Source organism: Piliocolobus tephrosceles, chromosome 6 (assembly GCF_002776525.5).
Source record: "Piliocolobus tephrosceles isolate RC106 chromosome 6, ASM277652v3, whole genome shotgun sequence".
Classification (NCBI taxonomy): Eukaryota; Metazoa; Chordata; class Mammalia; order Primates; family Cercopithecidae; genus Piliocolobus; species Piliocolobus tephrosceles.
The window spans coordinates 161,196,278-161,217,244 of record NC_045439.1 but is presented as its reverse complement, the minus strand read 5'-3'; the positions used below and the strand labels follow the sequence as shown (position 1 = coordinate 161,217,244).

Genomic DNA, 20,967 nt, shown 5'->3' with positions numbered 1-20,967 from the left:
TTTTGAGACAGAGTCTCACTCTGTCGCCCAGGCTGGAGCGCAGTGGCCGGATCTCAGCTCACTGCAGGCTCCGCCTCCCGGGTTTACGCCATTCTCCTGCCTCAGCCTCCCAAGTAGCTGGGACTACAGGTGCCCGCCACCTCGCCCAGCTAGTTTTTTGTATTTTTTTAGTAGAGACGGGGTTTCACCGTGTTAGCCAGGATGGTCTCGATCTCCTGACCTTGTGATCCACCCGTCTCGGCCTCCCAAAGTGCTGGGATTACAGGCTTGAGCCACCGCGCCCGGCCTTAGTTCTTAAACTTATCTTTAAACATGTATTGTTTGTAAAAGCAGGAATGATCTAATAAACGACCCTATTCCACAAAGGGTGAGAAACTGTTGGATGAAATGTCACTATAGTTACTGCAGGAATAGCATGTAGAATATTTATTTTCTGCATTTACTAATTATATTTCCAATTTGACATATTTAATGAGATATTATGGGTATATATATGTGTATATATATGCCTATGATATGTGTAAGTATCAATATTTATATCTCTGTCTACATGAATTTATCAACCTTATTGGTCTTCATTCAAAACAAGATTCTCATTTCCTGAGTAGGCCTTTAAAAGTTGAATACATTTTGTATGTTTGAGGTGAAAGAGGGAATACAGATGTAGCAGAGCATAGGGTTCAAACTGCCTGGATCTGAATGTCACGTCTGCCTTCCAGTGGCACTGGGAATGTGGTCGAGCTGCTTACTCTTTCCGAACCTTGGTTCACTCATCTGCACAATGGATGTAATAATAATGATACCTCTGTAATATGGTTGTTGTGAGCGTAAACATGTGTGTATTAAAGTGCTTGGCACAGAACTGGGCATTGAGCAGGTGCTCCACCGGTGTTCCATGAAGTACAGATGTGACTGGTGGGTGTGCTGGGCACTCAGATGATGACTCAGCACCATCCCTGTAATGTGGTCCAGTTCTCTAGTCCTCACTCCTCTGTCTCTTCATCAACTTTTTTGTTCGCTTCTTCTTTCTACTTTCAGCATTCTCGAAGTATGACTGTAAAGAGAGGATATATTGGACACAAGGACATATATGTCACTTGGCCATTATCTTTCTCTGCTTCTCTATCAGAGACATGCCTTGTAGTCACAGAGACCCTCAGCACTGCTGTCTCTCAATCGTAAAACAAAAAAGAAACAATCAAAAGAAAAAAAGGGAATCTGCTGAAGAGTAATACTGGGAGAGCCTCAGCCAGTCCTGTTGGATTCCGATTGCTGAACTTCATCACCATTCCTTAGGAATAACAGTGGAATTCTCAGATCACGGGGGGCTGGATAAGGTGGCGCTAGATGTTGGTTAAATTATTCTGTCAGGACGGAAAATAGATACGTTTGTTAGGGAAAACATAAAACCACGTGCGTGAGTGTTGGCGATTACACAGCTGGAGCCCGGATGTCACTGTGGCCTCTCTGCCCTTGGTTGATCTCCGTGCACTTGGCTTGGAACTCGCAGTTCTGCCGTCTGTGAAATTCCTCAACCCCTCTGTAACCCCCGTCAGCCCGAACACAACACTCCTGCACAGGCTTTGAGAAGCTGCTCCCTGGAGAGGTGGAGCGCACATGCGATGATTTCTGCAATGTCCCAGGATCGATTCACTCAAAAGGCCCGCTCTCCCAGCCTCTGATGAGTTGAGTCAACTTGGATGAGGATTTGGGGGCTCTGGGAGGGGTTGGGGCATGCTTCTCCGCCACAGTTGGCTTCATCGCTCTGCCCCTCGCCTCCACTCTCTCTCCCTTTGCCTTTTTGTCCCAGCTATTCAGCTACTTCTTCTATCTTGATGGTTACCTTCTGTAGCCTGAGCAAGCTCCCGTGCCTCGCTCTCCACTCTGAGAGTGTTTTCTGAGTATTTCTTCCAAATGAAGAAGGGTAGTGAGTAGACGTGTCTGCCTTATTCCTCACATAAAAAGAAAAATGTGGCTCCATTTCTTTTCTTTTCTTATTGTAAATTGACAATGATAATCGTATAGATTTATGGGTTCTGTGAAGAGGGAGTTGCGTGGGGAAAAAATGTATGGGGTACAAAATGATGTTACGATGTATGAATCCAATGTGAAATAATTAAATCAAGCTAGTTAACATATCCATCACCTCAAATAATTAACATTTTTTCGTGGCAAGAACATTTGAAATTTACTTAGCAATTTGAAATGTACGACACTCTGCTACTAACTGTTCTCACCATGCTGTGCAGTAGAATGCACAAAAAGAGAAAACATTTTCCGTTTGAAATTGTCCGCCCTTCGCTCATCACCTCCCTATTTCCCCTCCTCCAGCTTCTGCCACCACCATTCTACTCTCTATTTCTATAAGTTAATTGTTTCAGTTCCACATATAAGTGAGAACATGTAGTATTGGTCTTTCTGGGCCTGACTTATTTCACTTAGCATAATGTTCTCCAATTCCATCAATGTTGTCACAAATTTCAGAATTTCCTTCTCTCTGTTTTTCTCTCTGTTTTTTGGGTTTTTTTTGTTTTGTTTTGTTTTTTTGAGATGGAGTCTCACTCACGTTGTCACCCAGACTGGAGTGTACTGGCCCCATCTCAGCTCACTGAAATAGGGCTCCATTTTATAGCCAGAATTATAACAGAATGAGAAGACCTGGACAGCTACTGTACTTGGTGTACTTGGTGGGACAAGGGTATGCTGTCACCAGTTCTTCTAGCCTCAGGTTCCCCTTCTCCCTCCAATAATGTATCCCCATGGTGTCCCCAAACAATTTGGGCATGTTTATGTGTGTGTATGCGTGCTGTGTCTGTGTGTATGTGTGTGTGTATGTGTGTGTGTGTAGGGGGGTTGGTTTGAAGTGTGAATAAGAAAACAAACAGTAAGAAACAGTAATTTCAATCATTGACTCAGTTCAAGTGAATAGGTACCAAAATATATAAGACAATTAAGCCAGGCGTGGTAGTTCATGCCTGTAATCCCAGCACTTTGGGAGGCCGAGGTGGGCAGATCACGAAGTCAGGAGATTGAGACCATCCTGGCTAACACGGTGAAAACCGTCTCTACTAAAAATACAAAAAATTAGCTGGGCATTGTGTGGGGTGCCTGTAGTCCCAGCTACTCAGGAGGCTAAGGCAGGAGAATGGCATGAACCCGGGAGGTGGAGCTTGCCGTGAGCCAAGATCACACGACTGTACTCCAGCCTGGGCAACAGAGCAAGACTCTGTATAAAAAAAAAAAAAAGGAAAATTTAAAAATTTGAACATTGTCACTGAAGGTTTTTTTCTTCTTCATAAAGATTCGTAATTTTAGCAGAACTCTGTTCTAATTTTGCATTATGGGCATCTTGTATGGACATTGGGTTGTCAATCTGCCGTAACACATGCCACAGTTGAAAAGTGTGAGTCTGGAACTTCAGTTGGCTAGAATGTTAAATGCTGTAGAAAACTATGCCAAAGAGCTGTGTGTTGATTTGGGATCATAGAATGTAGTGCGCTCTTTGACTCCACGGTTAAGGGGAAGTGTTATGACATTTGGAAGGAACACACTTTCACCCTTGGTATAGATTTTGCTGATTGTCTGCATGGTGCATGCGTGCTATATGCATAAAAAATTAAGCATTGACTGTTTGCTAAATACGTTGACATTTTCCCTCACTGCTTCTCTCAATCATTGGAAAGCAGAACGTTGCTCTATCTGCTTGCTTAACCAGATGCTAGTAGAAGGACAGACCTTACTCCATTATTTCCTTATCACCTGCATTTAGGGTAAATGAGACCAGTCCATCAGAATTGGCACATGTCTAGTGTTTTACAGATGTTTGGGTTAGGATCTGTTGGTAAGAGTCAGGCTTGCTCATCACCTGCAGCATTAGTAGGTTTGTTGTGAATATTAATAATGAAGACCATTCAGATAAAGCTCAACGCTGAGCTTCAAGAAAGATGAAACCTGAAGGACAGCTGGGGATTGAGGGTGACTCTAGGGATCTCAGGAGAAAGCATTTTCACGTTTTCATTCTTAGTCCCCATCGTTGAAGGGGCACAGCCAGGACTGCTGGTCACACAGAGCCTGCACAGGCTTTGAGAAGCTGCTCCCTGGAGAGGTGGACCACACATTCAGCAAGGCCCCCCGCTGCGGCCCAGGGCACAGCTGTGACTGCATCCTCAACTCTCCTTGCAGCACCTTCTCTCCTCTGTGATGCTTTCTCACCCTTTGCTCTCCAGTTTGAAAACAGCGTCACAGGCTTGTAAACCATGGCCTTGCAGATGCACTTCCACTCTTACCTTTGCTGTTCAATTCATTCCTATGGAAGAGAGTCTCTTTAGGTCCACTCTGCCTTCCAACCCAGCCCATGTCATGTATCTCTCGCCCACTAATGGCTTGCTGTCTCTGACTCAGGAACCCACTCCAGTCCAGTCACCTTTGACAGTGGTGGGGAAAGGGTGGGGTTCTAGAGATATATAATGTAAAATACAATGACCCTAATAGTTGCGTTTTCAAAGAAACAGCTTTGAGTAAGTTGGTCTCCCTAAGAGGAGGCTGCAGACAGAGTAGGAAAAGGACTGGACATTTCTAGAAGTGTTGTTTCTCAGTGTAGGGTTGGTTTAACCATTGCATGGTAGAGCCTTAACTGTTTTGGGGAAGAAATTATTTCCATGGCTTCAGCTGGCCCCACGGGAACTTAACCCACCCAATTTTGGTTCATGATTGATAAAATAGAAGCCAAATATTCTCTTTGAAAAGAGAGATGATCACACAGTTAGAAAAAAATCTGTAATATTAGAATCCAGCCCAACAAACAACGATAATAAAATTGAAAGAAGCAGAGGTGAGGTTTAGAGTTCCAAAGTGCATCTGTAGCTACTTTAACACTTCCCGTGGAAAGTCAAAGACTCAGTCTCAAAACCTAATTGGTGGTGTCCCACACATAGGATCTCTCTGTACTAGAGAGACAAGAGAGCCTATAGACAAGAAGAGAAGCAGAAATTGAAGGTGAGAACTTCCTTGGAAACCCCCTTTCTCTGCCATTGATTATCCAAAGTCAATAAGACATAGTAAGGTTTTTGGTACAATATGGTGACTATAGCTAATAACAAAGTGCTGCATACTCAAAAATTGCAAGAGGGTAGATTTTGCGTTTTCATCACACACAAAAAGAGCTAAATAGGTGATACCATACATTTGTTAATTACCTCAATTTAACTATTTCGCAGTGTATACATATTTCCAAATATCATGCTGTATATTACAATTTGATACAATTTTTATGTTAATCAAAAAATAAATGATTAAAAATATATAATGACATTTTGTGTTGTTTTTTTCTTGATAAATCTCTTCTGTATTATGCTGAAAAGAGTTTCTTATTTACTCAAGTTTCTCTCTGTATATAGTGAACGATGTTTAGCCAGGTGGACTTTGGGCAGGGGTCCCATGGGGTGCTTACTCGCTGTTTATATAGGAGCAGTCTCCCTGATACATTTCTCAGCCCTTCTTTAATACCTTCCCTCACCCTGTGTATTTCAGAATCACCACGACAGCAGCATGCATGATGGACCTCAGGAGATACCCTCTGGACGAGCAGAACTGCACTCTGGAAATTGAAAGCTGTGTGTATCCGTATCTGTGTTTCTTTCTCCTCATATTTGTATTTTAGATCCTGTTGTCATTATTTAGCATCTTTTTTCAAGGCATCCATAATTTTTTTTTACATAGAGGGGAAGACAGAGACAGAGAAAGACAGAGAGAGAGACTCAGTATAAAAGAGTTCTTCATTCTAATCTGATTAAGAGAGTCTGTTTGCTGCGCTGAAATAGAAGAAAACAAATGCCCCTCATTTCGGTCCATTCAGCGAGAGGAGAGCAAACACCGAGATGCTATTTTCCTACAATATGCTTCATCACGCATGAGTGGCTGCACTGCTGGGACCCTGGGCGGTCAGAGTAAAACTCATTTCCCATCAGGAACTCAGCTTTACAAGCAGGCTATTTCTGCATCTCGGCAATTTTCTTCAATTTGAGTAGTATTCAGACGCTTTATTGATAATTCAGCATGGAGTACTCCTATATGAGAGATGAGAGCTGCATCCATAACATCTAACAATGTGCCTCCTGCTACCTAAACTACACCTCCTGGCATATCAGGATACGGTTTTCGTTGTTGCTTATCTCGGCCTATTATAAACTGGTTTATAACTAGTCTCAATTGGATTTAGGCTTGTCAATATTTGTACGGAATTTTAGGGATGAATGACTTTGACTTTGCAGTCCCACTGGATACAGTTGTGGTAAGAGGCCAGTGTCTTTGTGAATGACCATGCTGAGAAACTGCCCTGGTAGTAGAGCCTAGTGTAGATCTTGGGTGAGGCTGGCCCCACGGTGCCCCTCACTTCCACCTGCATCACTGTCATGTTGTCCGAGAGCTGTGCTTTTACAGAAGAAGAAAGACGTAAAGCCTTGTCAAATGATGCGTAGTTGAATTCTCTGGGGACGTTTACCTTAGAGGACAGAAGGCTCAGGGTAAAGATGATTTCCCAGTATTTGAAGGACGATCTGAAAAAGTTAACTGGCTTCAGTGTGGCCAGAGGGCACAACTCCAGTGAGTCAGTGGAAGTTTCAGGAAGGCCAATTTGGAATCTAAGTAAGGCAGCAGCTCCTATTTCAACTGTCAGGTCACACAGTGAGTGACTCCTGAGGGAGAGGACTCTGCCGCTGTGGTGTGTGGGCAGGGGTGTTTGACGAGCAGGAAGATCTGCTGTAGAAGAGATCCTCGCCATGTGTGAGGTCCCTTCTCTGCAAAGAATCCATGGTTTAATCATTTGCGTGGAAGAAGGGATTCTCCTGATTTCTTGTGGTCTGACGACACATGTCTCCATGTTGGGAATAGACAGAAGAAAAATGGTGTCTTTATTTCCACACGGGAGGTCACATTCGTCAACCCAAAGTTTATCCAACAAATACTCACTGGACATTAACTATGTAGGCACGGTTGTAAGCACAGGGATATTTAGAGATGACAGACGAAACACCTGCCTTCGTGGAGTTTGTAATCCACAAAAGACAGGAAACCATTAGACCAAGATCAAATAGTGGTAGTGCTTTGAAGAAAGTAAAGTCTGATAAAAGCATAGTGAGAGATTGCAAGGTTGCCTGTGAGATGGAATGCCAGGGAAGGCTTCTGCGAGGTTTGATTTCAGCCAAGATGCAAATGTGGGAAAGAATGAGCTACATGAAGATCTGGAGGTGTGCCCCTGCACAGGACCCAGGCGCCCTGGGCACAGCACGCTGGTCTGAGCTGCAGTAAGAGACCAGTGAGGCCTGGCTGGGTGAACGAGGAAGGGGAGCTGAAGGCCCGGGGGCCAGGTCTGTAGGTTCTTGAGGTTCTTGTAAGGAGTTTGTACTTGTTTTGCTATTAATAATTTCCCTGGGAAGCGTTTGCAGGGTTTAAGCAGAGTATGCCACTTACCATGTGGAAAGATGCGTGTTTTATTAAAGAGAGGACAGTAGGTAGGACCAGGAAGGTGGCATTAGCTGTGGGGAGCATCTCTTCCCCACCCTACAGTTTTGGTCCATTTGTTTGACTACTATTCAATATTGAGTGAGTATTTTTTTTTTTACATTTTATGTTCAAATTAAAAAGTTCTTTATATTGAAATAATATTGCTCTCCCACTCTCTGTTTTAATTGATCTTATTGACAAAGTTGACCTGATGTTTTAGGAGACTCCTTGGTGTTACAAGTAACAATGGACTCTATTGCCCCACTTACTCATTCTCGAGAAGCTGTGATTAATCACCACATGAACATGAACACTGTGCTAAAGCTGGATTTGGAGCTATAATCCAGCTAACGACCACTGTTCTTTCTGATGAGACCACCTGTGCACATCTCTAAGGGTCAGGAATATCCCTAGAACAGGCATTTCTAAGGTTGGCAAACTTCGTGGCCAGGAAGAGCTGATAAAACCATCCAAATATGCTAAGGAGAACCTTCCTTTTGCTCTGAGCTTACCTCATGTAATCCATCACTGATTGGTGAAATTCACCTTCAGTCTTTGAACTCTCTCAAAAGCTTTCAAGGGGATTTTCCTTTCCAGAATTCTTCATACTTCAATTCTCATTTTCTCTTAACTATCTTATTCATTGCAGTTGAGATGTATTTTAAATTCATCTCCGTGTGGTGTCGGGGTTAGCTCTGAAGTTGCACTTCACAGACAGGACTCTGGTCAGAGCACCCATTGTCCCCAGCTTCTCGACTTTTCAATACCAGCCTGGTACCAATAAAATGGCAGCGATAACTGAGAGTATTGGAAAGTTCGTTCTTTGATGACACTTCCCCTAGACAAGCACATTAAGCAGATCTACTCAAAACATGGCAGAGCCGCAGCCTCCATGTTAATGATGGTTTATTTAGCCGTGCATTTATACGAAATGGTGATGTTTCCTGTCTCCCTGCCTCTCTCGGCAGATGGCTACACCACGGATGACATTGAATTTTACTGGCGAGGCGGGGACAAGGCTGTCACCGGAGTGGAAAGGATCGAGCTCCCGCAGTTCTCCATCGTGGAGCACCGTCTGGTCTCGAGGAATGTTGTCTTCGCCACAGGTGAGTCCTGCATCCATTCATAGTCCCTTCAGGGGCACTGGCTCCGTGGGTGTGACTGGAGTGAGAGAATATATGCTGCGACAGACTCACGGCACAGGATCATCCGAAGGAGTGTTGTCACCCTTCACACATCACACACCCCTCTGCTCTCTGTATCTGAGGAGAGTGGTAGGCTTTGCTGGGGAGGAAGGCTCACCTGAGAAGAAGATGCTCTCTGGGACTGGTTATTGAAAAGACTGAGGATGAATTTCACCCATCAATGTTTGATAACGTAAGAATCTCCCATCCTGGGGCAGACAGCAGGTCATTGATGACGTTGGAGGCAGGAAGGAAGAGGAGGGAGAGAGGATGACCAGAGGAGGTAGGTGCTGTTCTCCTCCCAAGAGTAAGCCGCCTTCGTTCCACTGGGGTTAGCAGCCAGCCTTGGTGGTCCGGGAACTTGCGCCACCTCCGGTCTGCCTGGCCCCATTAGACATGGTCTTGTCCTGACGGTACCTTATGATGAGGCCTTAGCCTGGGTTTCCATGTCATCTTTACATCAACTGCCCAAAGATTGAGACGGCGTCTTCTGCTGCTCAGTCTGTTCTTGCACAAGTTTCACTAAATGTACATTTTGCAGTGTGCAGTGCTGACTGTGCTTACTGAATGCTGTGCCTTGTCATTGATATAATAAATGAAAGTGCTTTGTAAAATGTAAAGCATTACAGAGACCGCAAACTCTGGGTTGAAAATGCTAAAGGAAGGCGGAGCTGTCCATGTAGCTTGAACAAAGAGTGCATAAAAATTGATCCCAGTCCTGTGATGGCAGCCATGAAGCCAGTGAGTGGCTTGAATGCTCTGGCCCATGGCCACCAGCTTCGCCTTCGTGTGGCTAGCTCCGACTCATTCTTAGGCTTCATCTGATGCCACTTCCTCTGGGAAGCCTTTTCGACCTGCTTGGCCCCACAGAGCCCCCCAGGCTGGGCTAAGTGGCTGGGGTGCATCTCCACAGGGCAGTACTGACCACCTTCCAGCTCTGCTCACAGCTCACGGCACCTGCGTCTGCAAGGACACACCTCCCTGCGGAGGAACCCGTATCAGTCATGTGTGGTTCATCGGCTCCCCGCCCTCCTCTTGAGTAATGCCCAGTGTGTCCTGGGTGTGTGGCAGTTGTCAGTGAGTAAGTAATTGATCAGTCAAGGCCATCACCAGCGTTCCCTCTCCACCCCAGCCCCTAGGAGCCAAAGTCCACGATAAGTCGATGTAAAAGCCTGAATTTTTAAGACACCAATCAGGTCGTTTTTTTAATGCAGCGCCACTTTATCCTCTGCCTCAGGAGGCCTTGCAGATGTCCCTGCATTCTCCGGAGAAGACGCACTGAGAGGTTGACCTCAGGGAGGAATGAGAGCCAGCAGGAACATGGGCTTATCATTAAGAAATAGTGTCCACAACCAAGAATGCTGGCCTGTGAGGCATTGAAACAAATGGTGTATTCCTTCTAAAACTGGGTTTCAAAGTGTTCCATGCCCTGGGTGGTGTGAGCTGAAGGTCTGCTCAGAACAGAGGCTGGTATACTCACTGTGGAGTGTTCCTGCCATGCAGCCTTTGCCTAGCAAGTTGCAGAGATGGCCATGAGGGTGCTGCCATGAGAATTTCTTACTGTATTTTCGTGCAGCCTCATTAGAAAGCTGGGTGAGGTGTTTGCAGAGGGTGTCCTGCTTCCAAGGGGGACCACAGCCACTTAGAATGACTTCCTGAATCCACCAGCTTGAAAGCACTTAGAACCACCGTTCTCCAGGTGCAATCCCTGTCTTTCTTTTCAGCCTGTATGTGTTAGAACACATCCTAAAAATGTCTGCAGAAAACAGACACTACAGGTGTGTGGCAGAATACCTAACTACTCACAGACCCATGGGGCTAGCAGCAGACAGGATTGCGTCTTCCTCCCAGCGCGTACTGAGTCCTGCATTTACTGGGTGTAGCCCGAGGGGTCCGCATCAGTCAGTTACAAAACCTCCCAACTTTCAAAAGCTTGCACTTTAAAATTATTCTAACTCACCTACGCATGAAGAAATGGCCTAAGTTGCAATGTTCTAAAAATATTTTAATATTAAATACGATCCTGATTCATTTTCCTTTCCACAAGTATTCTCCGTTAATAAGAATGCGACGAGTAAACAGGATTGAAGGACTTTCTAGCCTGACATAGTATTCCCAGAAAAAGAGATTAGAGGCTGGGCACAGTGGCTCGCACCGGTGATCCCAACGCTTTGGGAGGCCAAGGCAGGAGGGTCACCTGAGGCCAGGGGCTCCTGCCCAGCCTGTGAAACACAGTGAGGCCTCACCTCTATAAAAAATAGAAGATTAGGCCGGGCACGGCGGCTCACGCCTGTAATGCCAGCACTTTGGGAGGCCGAGGTGGGTGGATCACGAGGTCAGGAGATTGAGACCATCCTGGCTGACACGGTGCAACCCTGTCTCTACTAAAAATACAGAAAATTAGCCAGGTGTAGTGGCGGGCACCTGTGGTCCCAGCTACTCAGGAGGCTGAGGCAGGAGAATGGCATGAACCCAGGAGGCGGAGGTTGCAGTGAGCCAAGATCGTGCCACTGTACTCCAGCTTGGGCAATACAGCAAGACTCTGTCTCAAAAAAATATAAATAAATAAATAAATAAATAAATAAAAGATTAGTCAGGCCATGGTGGCAGCATCTGCAATACAGCAAGACTCTGTCTCAAAAAAATATAAATAAATAAATAAATAAATAAATAAAAGATTAGTCAGGCCATGGTGGCAGCATCTGCAGTCCCAGCTATTCAGGAGGCTGAAGTGGGAGGACTGCTTGAAGCCAGGAGTTTGAGGCTGCAGTGAGCTCTGATTATACCACTGCACTCCAGCCTGCAAGATGCTGTCTCCCCCAAAAAAGCTGGGGGGTAACTAGAAAAGAACAAACACTCTGAAAGTTCATTAGGACCAGACTATGATGCCACTAGGCAGTAGGAAGTTTTCAGCTCCCCTGTAATCTTAAGGGACCCCGTCCATTGACCTCTAGGTCATTATGAGGGGCATGACTGTAACTTGGTTTTCTCCCCCTGCAGATGACTTTGTGATTTTCCTCTTTGCCTTTGGTTTTCATGGGCATTATTATGATGTACCAAGTTGCAGCTTTTTCTGTGATTATTATTCTTGGAGTTTTTTGTTTGTTTTGTTTTGTTTCGTGTTTTTGTTTGTTTTTTTCAGACAAAATCTCACTCTGTCACTCAGGCTGGAGTGCAGTGGCATGATCTCCACTCACGGCAAATTCCGCCTCCTGGGTTCAAGCAATTCTCCTGCCTCAGCCTCCCTAGTAACTGGAATTGCAAGCATGTGCCACCACGCCCGGCTAAATTTTGTATTTTTAGTAGAGACGGGGTTTCACCATATTGGCCAGGCTGGTCTCGAACTCCTGACCTCAAGTGATCTGCCCACCTCAGCCTCCCAAAGTGCTGGGATTGCAGTCGTGAGCCTCTGCACCTGGCCATTCTTGGAGTTTATGGACCTTCTTGAGTCTCTGGTTTGATGTCCGTCTGAGGGTTTGGAGCATCACTGGCCATCATCTCTTCAAGGGCTGCCTCTGCCCCATTCTCTCTTCTTCTAGAACCCCAATTACACACATATCTGATCTTGTCATCATATCTTGTCTATCTTGCTCGTTTCTTTCTGTATGTTGCTTTTCATTTTCTTCTCAAGCTTCATGCTGGCAATGCTCTTTTGGTGTATCTTTTAGAGAGGATCTGTGCTTGCTTCTAGTAGACAACTGGAGGCATTAGCAATCTAGGATAAGCTTCATCTACTTTCTGGGGTATGAGTAATTCTGAGTTCAGGCTCAGTCTTTGAGCACGCATGCGTCCGCCTGGTTTATCTTTACATCTTGAGCAAAACTCTTTGTGTAAGAATAACCAACCCAAGCTGTAGGAGGTTTAATGTGGCCCCCTTCTTGATGGCCTCTGCGTCCGGTGTCTGCCCCCTTAGTGCCCTGAGTCTTGGATGTTCTAATTCGCTTCTCATCTTTCCCTGATGGAAACTGCAGGTACCTGAAACGTGGGGCTCTTCTCTCTGTTTTCTTTCTCTCCTTGATACAGATTTTTTACTGGCTTGTTATCTCTCCATTTAAATATCTCCAGATTTAAATAAATCTTCAAGCAGATTTATTTAAATTCTGTCCATTTTTACCAGTCATTTTCAGTGTATTCTATAATACCCTAACACCATGGTTTATTTTTCACCCCTCTTTATTTTTTTCAGAAAAGTGTCCAGTTGTTTCAATATGTAATTCTTACTTAGTTTAGGCTACTAATACATGAGCATGAAAAAAAATAAAATTTAGGAAACCTTTTTTAAAACTTCATTTCAGGAAATTCTGTAATTTTCTGAAAACATGATAAAGAGGAAACATTTATTCGAATACTCTGTTGTTGAAGAAAGCACTATAAAGCTCAGTCAGGATATTTGAGCCTTTTTCTGTAACAGTTACAAGCTGTGAAAACGTGAGCCAAGCGCTTGCATAACAGACAGATACGGGATCAGGTTAAAAGAAATACTGAATTAAATTTATTTCAACAAACATATTCAGCTGAAAATCAAAGAGCTCCTCAAATATCGCTGTGAACACACTGATCAACAGATGGAAACTTCAGCTTTTGTACTGGTCTTGAAAATGTGTCATGCTCACCAGCAAAATTTGGGATATACAGTTTTTGCCAAATCTGAAATTTACCCGTAACTTCAGAGTTGTCTTCGAACGGAAAGATAGAGATTTTCGCAAGATATGTGGAGAACAGATGATTTAATATACTTCTTTAATTTTGTGATGTCTATCTTTCTCTTCCTTTTTTCTGTGGTACATTTGGACAGTGACATATTCTGACTTTATTTCAAAATACTTTGGCTAAGATTGGAAGAAAAAGAGAAGGATGCAAAATGAATAATGATGAGACATTTCAGTTAAGATATGTGAATTCCTTTTTTTCAAAAATCAATTTTCAAAATATTGCTTTACTTTCTTATGAATGATCATGACAAATTATAAATTTTTTTAGAAGTCCACCTGTCACAGTGTTTGTTAATACATGCACTCAGGTCTCTCTTTAAGAGTCCATTTGTGAACTCCAGGCTTTAGTTAAGTAGACTAAAGCCTGGGATCCAATTATTGCCAATTCAGTCTGTAAATACCATCTACTAGAGGTACAGAAAAGACAGATGAAACATTAAAAGGAAGAATTACCATCTGTCTTTTATTTGTAATTTAATTTGACCTTAAATTCCAGAGAAAAAATTCTGTTTCTTTTTTCCCCACCGACTTTTGTTACAGGCATCTTTAGAGACAATTTGCCTGTGCTTCCTAGCCAGTTACAATCCCTGGTCTCTCAGTCCAAAATGCTGGGCCAGAGCGTGCTCACTCCCAGGGCCAAAGCAGAGCTTAACTGTATACTCTTTTTGCTGTGACATCACTTTTTACAAGTGCTCCTGACATATGAAACATGTCTCATTACAGAAAACAGATTTCTTCAGAAATTCATTGCCTTAAATCTTTTTGCAGAAAGAGTTTTTAACTACCTTCATCCTTTTCAATTGCCTTTAAGACCTCCAGCAAAAATTTAAAACTGTGCTCAACGGTGAAAGCCCCGATTACAGAATCATGAACAGAGAAGGCACCAAAGTAGGAGAAAAAGAAAAGAAAGAAGTAACTTGTGTTTATCGAGTGTGTATTTTGGGTCAGATAGTGTGTTTCATAGTTGATGTGAATTTGATTGCCGGTAAAAATACACGTAGTAAACATTTTTTTCCTTATAACGGATCTATTGAGATACAATTCACATACCATACAATTCACCCATTTGAAAGGCAGATTCAGTGGTGTTTAGTATATTTGCAGAGTTGTGCAACCATGACCAAAACCGATTTTAGAATATTTTTATCACCCCAAAAAGAAGCCCCATATCCACTAGCAGTCTCTTCCCCTTTCTCCCAACCCTAGACAACCACTAACCTTTCTGTTTCTTTGGATTTGTCTCTTCAGTCTCTTCCACTTCGTATCAGCAGAATCATTTGTGTGGTTTTGCATGTCTGGTCTTTCACTTAGCATGACGTTTTCAAGGTTCATCCATGTTGTGGCATGAGTCAGTACTTCATTCTGTGTTATTGCTGAAGAAATATACTGCGATTTCTTTATCCATTCATCAGCTTATACACATTTGGCTTGTTTCCCCTTTGGGCTACGAGCTATAAGTCTGCTGTGAACATTCAGTTATAAGTTTTAGTGTATATATATGTTGTCATTTCTTGTAGGAAATTAACCATACATTTAGGAGTAGAATTCCTGGGTCATATAGGGTAACATCCTTTTGAGGAACTGTCAGACTATTTTCTAAAGTGGTGGCCTGATAATATTCCTCCTGGAAGTATAGGAGGGTTCCAATTATTTCTCCATATCCTCACAAACACTAGTTATTTTCTGTCTTTTTTTATTGTGGCCATCCTAGAGGGTATGGTATCTCACTGTGGTCTTGACATGCATTTCCCTAATGACTAATGATGCTGTGACCATCTTTTCTTGTGCTTTTTTGGCTGTTTCTCTATCTTTGGAAAAATATCTATTCAAAGCCTCTTCCCAATTAAACAAATTCAGTTATTTGTCTTTTTTGTAAGCATTCTTTTCTTCGAGACAGGGTCCTAGTCTGTCACCCAGGCTGGAGTGCAGTGGCACAATCTTGGCTCACTACAGCCTCAATCTCCTGGGCTCAAGCGATCCTCTCATCTCAGCCTCCTAATTAACTGGGACTACAGGCGTGTGCCACCATGTCCAGCTAGTTTTTGTACTTTTTTTTTTTTGTAAAGATGGAGTCTTACCATGTTGCCCAGGCTGGTCTTGAACTCCTAGGTTCAAGCAATCCTCCTGCCATGGCCTCCCAAAATGCTGAGATTACAGGCATGAGCCACCCACCCAGCCCCATTCTTTATGTATTTTGGATATAAGTTCCTTATCAGATACATGATTTGCACATATTTTCTCCCATTCTGTAGGTTGTCTTGATGGTACGCTTTGGAGCATAACTGTTTTTAATTTTTATGAAGTGTAATTTAATTTTTTGCCACTGAGGGTATTCTTGCCTTGATTTTACACACAAGGAAAGAGAGGATAGTAACCTTCTCAAAAACGAGTATCCCAAATAACGGTGAGGCTGGATTGTTCAGACAAACATCCCTGTTCTTTGCTGCACTGTGATATGGTTCAATGCTGGTTTTTCTATGGAGGATTAGAAAGGACTCATTGCCTGGTTGAGACAATATTTGAAACACTTTTTTTTAAAACCCCAATCCCATTTTTCTTCTTTCTCTTTTCTATTTCATATATTTCCTTTTCTTAATGGATTTTTTCAACATATAATAAGGTGACTAGTAATGGGAGTAAGAATTAGAAAGACTATTTTTAATTTTAGGCTGCATCTAGATAATAAATGAATCATATAGCATGATAATGGGCCCAGAAAGCCTCTAAGTGAGAGCTCACAAAGCTTCCCAGGCTGCTGTGGGAGTGCCCCACCATGGCGGCCTTGCTGGGAAGAGGAACATGTGATAAGTGAACTCTGCTGCAGTTGCTAAAATACCAGCTTATTAGTTCACAGATGCATTTGAGTGGCTCTTAGCACTCCACAAAGCTGGCGTGACCCTTTGTGTCCGCATTTTTAATGAGTTCTTCAAAAACATTAATGCCTAGAGAATAATATAAATTCAGGCTGGATTAGAGATCCAGAGCCGTGTTTTTGGCATAACGGTAACTGCATATGGGGAGAAAGGGCTGGGATCAGCATCGTCACTAGGTAGTTTTGCCAAGGAATCCCCGCGTTGGAACAATGCATTTGTGCCCAGGGACTGTGCCTCTATCTGTTGGCTCAGCGTCTGCCTGGGGACCTGACCACATCTGCATTGGCACACAGACATTAGGGCTTCAGCGCATTTCAGTTGTAAATTCAAGCTTCCGTTTCATTTTAAAGGGGATGTCTTAGTGCAGCTGACTCATTACTTCTCAACTTTAAAATATTAGCCACTAGCTGTGATCACTTGGGAGTTTTCTACATAGATACAGCATATTTCATGGCATTCCATCCTGCCAGTGTAAGGACTTTGTCTACTGGAGCTACAAAAATACTTTTATGGACTCTTTAAGATGCACATCAAATGGGAAAAGCCTTTGCCTAGCAGAATAGATCTACTACGTCAGATAATTATCAGGTTGACTAACCTTCTGAGGTCACTGTCTCATGGCATCTTGAACAGCTCTGCTGGGTCCATTACCTTGAAAGCTCTCCTTCCTCCCTGCCTGAAGGAGTCCTGTTCAACCATGAGTGTCTCATACACTAGAGGTGCCTACACCGTGAAACCTCTCCTAAATCACTAAGTCATGTGCCCTAGCGTACTTTTGTACCTCCAGGATAGTGCATGCCACAGCTTTGTGGAGGCCAGTTCTGAACGAATCTGTCTGACATGGGTCAGGAGCTATTAACAGTTGGGAGGGTGAACTGGGCTTTTATTCATCTTCGCTGTTTGCCCCACTCAGTTTCCACTTCAGAGACTAGGATGTGTGGGGCATATGCTGAATACCTAAACATTTTGCTAATTGGAAATGACATTTTCCATTTTTTTTTGAAATGGAGTCTCACTCTGTCGCCAAGCTGGAGTACAGTAGCTCTATCTCAACTCACTGCAACTTCCACCTCCCAGGTTCAAGCAATCTCTTGCCTCAGCTTCCTGAGTAGCTGGGATTACAGGCATATGCCACCACACCCGGCTAATTTTTATATTATTAGTAGAGACGGGATTTCACCATGTTGGCCAGGATGGTCTCGATCTCCTGACTTTGGGATCCACCCACCTCAGCCTCCCAAAGGCATTTTACTTTTAACAAATAGAATGTATTTGCTAAACAAATACAAAAGAAAATGGTGTATTTTCTTAATTCCAAATTCTGTGTCAGTGAGTATCTTGGTGAATTTCCAGAGATGAATGTGTTTTTGAAATCAGTTTCGTATTCTCTTCCTCAAGGTCCCTAATGATCTTCCAAGTGTTTGTTTGACTGTACAGTCATGGCGTTGCATGGGTGTCAGTATTGGTTTCTACTGCCCACAGTTTCCCTGAAGATGTACTTTGGAAAATGTTTAAGAAAGTTGACTTGGCAAACGGAAAGTTGGAGGATATAGTAAATTGCATTATCATTCAAAAATATTTGCTGCTCTTCTCTGGGGGAGGCTTAAACGTTCCCATTCTCCTGACATAACAGTTGGCGATGAGACTTGCTCTGGCCACAGAAATATGACGGGAAGTGTGTACAGCCCTTCTACCACAGAGGCCAACAGTGTTGCAAACGGAGGGAGCTAACTGGATCTATTTTTTATAAGAAAAATTTTCGTTACAAACTACAGAGATTTGGGGGCTGTTTTTACTGTAGCATAAGCCAACATGTCCTGACTGATGCAGAGACTGTTCCATGTGTGGTGGATTATAGTAAGATGTACTTGAAGCAAAGAGAAGCAAATAAGTGCTAAGAAAGGTCTGAGGTTGCCATGAAATCGCAAATTAAGAGGCAGTATTCAAGTTACTTCAGTAAAGATATTGCAGTTGCCATGGGATTTCAAGCTACAATTCAATAACGATGTTGAGCATTTTGTGTATTAAGCTCAACTAAAGATTCACATACAGAAACTAAATACTCCTATTTTCATTCATTCAGCATTCGGAAGTATTTATTCAGAACCTATGATGGTTTTGACATTTACCTAGGCATTGTAGTATATAAAAAAAATTACCTCACAAATTCTGCCCTGGGGACCATATGACTTATTAAGGAAGATCTTACCTTGGTAAATGTTTATAATTATAATAATATGAATAATGAGAAAAAAATTCAAGAGGGTGATTACTTACATTTGGAAGGAGGAAAAAGAAAGGATTCCTGGAAGATGGGGCTTTGACCAAGACCTTGAGGTATGGATAAGGAAAGACACGTCTTCAAAACCGGGATGTGAGTCAGCAGAGGCAGGAAATAGAGACGAATATTTTGAGGCAGTGAGAACCTCTTTGACTAAAAAAATGTGATGCCTAAAGCAGAAACATGGTGGAAAATAAAACTGAAGTTAAATTGGGGAAAGATGGAGAAACTAAAATTCCTGGATGCGTGTTTTGATGTTTGTGGGAAGTAATGAGCCGTAGAAGGTTTTGAGTGTGGCATGACAGGGAGCATCGTTTCCTGAATGTGCCCAAGTTGCACAAGGCCCAGAACTGGGAGGGCGAGGCCCGCGAGGAGGCTCTGGCCCCTGTGCATGGTGCCTCAGGCCCAGGATCCACATTTACAAGAAACGGAGTCTAAGAACAACAGACTGTGTGAATGTATTATGAAGGGAAGCCTCATTCTACTGATGGTGTTGGAGAAACCGGTTTGCTGTTTGTGGAACCAAAATCCATGTACGTTTTCACCTCATGTCAAACGCTGAAATAATTGCCACCCCTCAAAATAGATTTGCAGGTAAATCTGTATTGTGAACTTACCTAAGGCTAAACGCAAGTTTTAACAATCACAGGGGAAAAAGTGAAATGGATAGATGGAGTTGCATACAAAAAGTTAGGGATCTGTATGTCCTCCACTCAAAGCCGTGACAAGCTTTACAAACTGACAACTGGGAAAATGCTTGCAGAGAATACAAGCAAGGATTAGCATATAAAGTGTTTCAGTGAAAAGGTAAAAACCATCAGAGGAAAGAGAAATGAGAGAAATAAATGAGTGATCAGATAATTTATAAGATTAAATACAGAGAACAAACAAACATTTAGGAACTATTCAATTTTTTAAAAAGTCATTGAAAGGACAAGGTTTTCCCAAGGGAGTTAGCAAAACCTATTTGTAAGAGATAATGTATGATATTGTCATATTTGCAAGGTGCGCTAGGCACTTTTATTAATCTGCTGATAGTGGCGGCGGCATACCTTGGTGTGATACATTTGCAAAGTAATTTGACAATATTTATCAAAGGCTTTAAACCTTGGCCTACCAATCCCTCCTTTGGCATATTCATCCTCAAGAAATAAGTCTCAATGCAGAAAAATGGCTCTGCACAAATATATCCTTAAGAGTACTATTTATAGTTTTATAAAAATTGAAAACACCTAAATCTACAGCATTCAGGAATTTGTATTTATAGAGTCCTTGTGTCGATATTTGATGGATCATTAGGAAGAACCGAAAATTGTGTTTACAAATAATTTGTAGCAACTCTAAAAAATCTTATGCTATGATGACATGGGATATATGCATTTGATCAGAGCTGTGTATGAGAAATTCTACACAGACACACGCAAAGACTGGAGGAAATTTCCGAGACTGTCAGCCTTGAAGAGCTGGGTATGTTTGGTGATTTCTTTTCTCTTTTATATAATCCTGGCTGCAAATGTGGTTGATGCTAAAGGTAGGAGGCCTGGAGATAAAATCGTTCATCTCCTGCATAATGGTAATAGTCATACGAGTGAATCAGACTGCCAAAGAGAAGAATCTAGGGACAGACACAGAAAGGGATGTGGAATAAAGTCTGAAGAATGCATATATATTTAGGGGCAGGAGGAGAATAGGAGCCTGCCAGGCTTGGAGTAGGAGGAGATCAGGAAAGGTGAGGCCTCTTGGAGTTTAGAGTGTGGGCATCTTCAGAAAGAAGGCACCTGCCAGTGTCGGGGAACAATCGGAGGAGCTGATTAGAAAGGGTCATTCGGTTCTCACTGGCGCGGGCTCTCAGGCAGCTCCATCAGAATCCAGAAAACAAGGAGCGGGAGGATTGGAACTGAAAAAGTGGCCTGTTGAAACAAACGGGGGGAAACAAAGGCCACACTTACCTTGCTCTAAGAAAAACAAAATAGGCCAGGTGCAGTGGCTCGTGCCTGTAATCCCAGAACTTTGAGAGGCCGAGGCGGGCGGATCACAAGGTCAGGAGTTCAAGACCAGCCTGGCCAATATGGTGAAACCCTGTCTCTACTAAAAATACCAAAAACAAACAAACAAACAAACTGGCTGGGCATGGTGGCAGGCACCTGTGGTCCCAGCTACTTGGGAGGCTGAGGCAGGAGAATCACTTGAACCAGGGAGGTGGAGGTTGTAGTGAGCTGAGATCATGCCACTGCAGTCCAGCCAGGGCGACAGAGCGAGACTCCATCTCAAAAAAACAAAAAGAAAGAAAAACGAAATAAGAGAGAAAAGGCAAACATAGTGCCGAATGTGGCAGGATATTTTCTCACTCTGTCCTGGTGGTGGTGGTAGGATTCCAAAGTGTGTTGAGTGGAATGTTCACATCCGAGAATTAATAC

The 20,967-nt window shown here is 43.1% G+C and overlaps 1 protein-coding gene across 1 annotated transcript in view; it reads left to right on the top strand.

Moving 5' to 3' along the window:
- GABRB3 (gamma-aminobutyric acid type A receptor subunit beta3) overlaps positions 1-20,967 on the top strand; it is a 226,557-nt gene that overhangs the window by 180,869 nt on the left and 24,721 nt on the right. The window contains exons 5-6 of the mRNA XM_023190442.1: positions 5,530-5,612; positions 8,469-8,606. Coding sequence (XP_023046210.1) covers positions 5,530-5,612; positions 8,469-8,606 — 221 coding nt within the window. The remainder of the gene's footprint in view (positions 1-5,529; positions 5,613-8,468; positions 8,607-20,967) is intronic.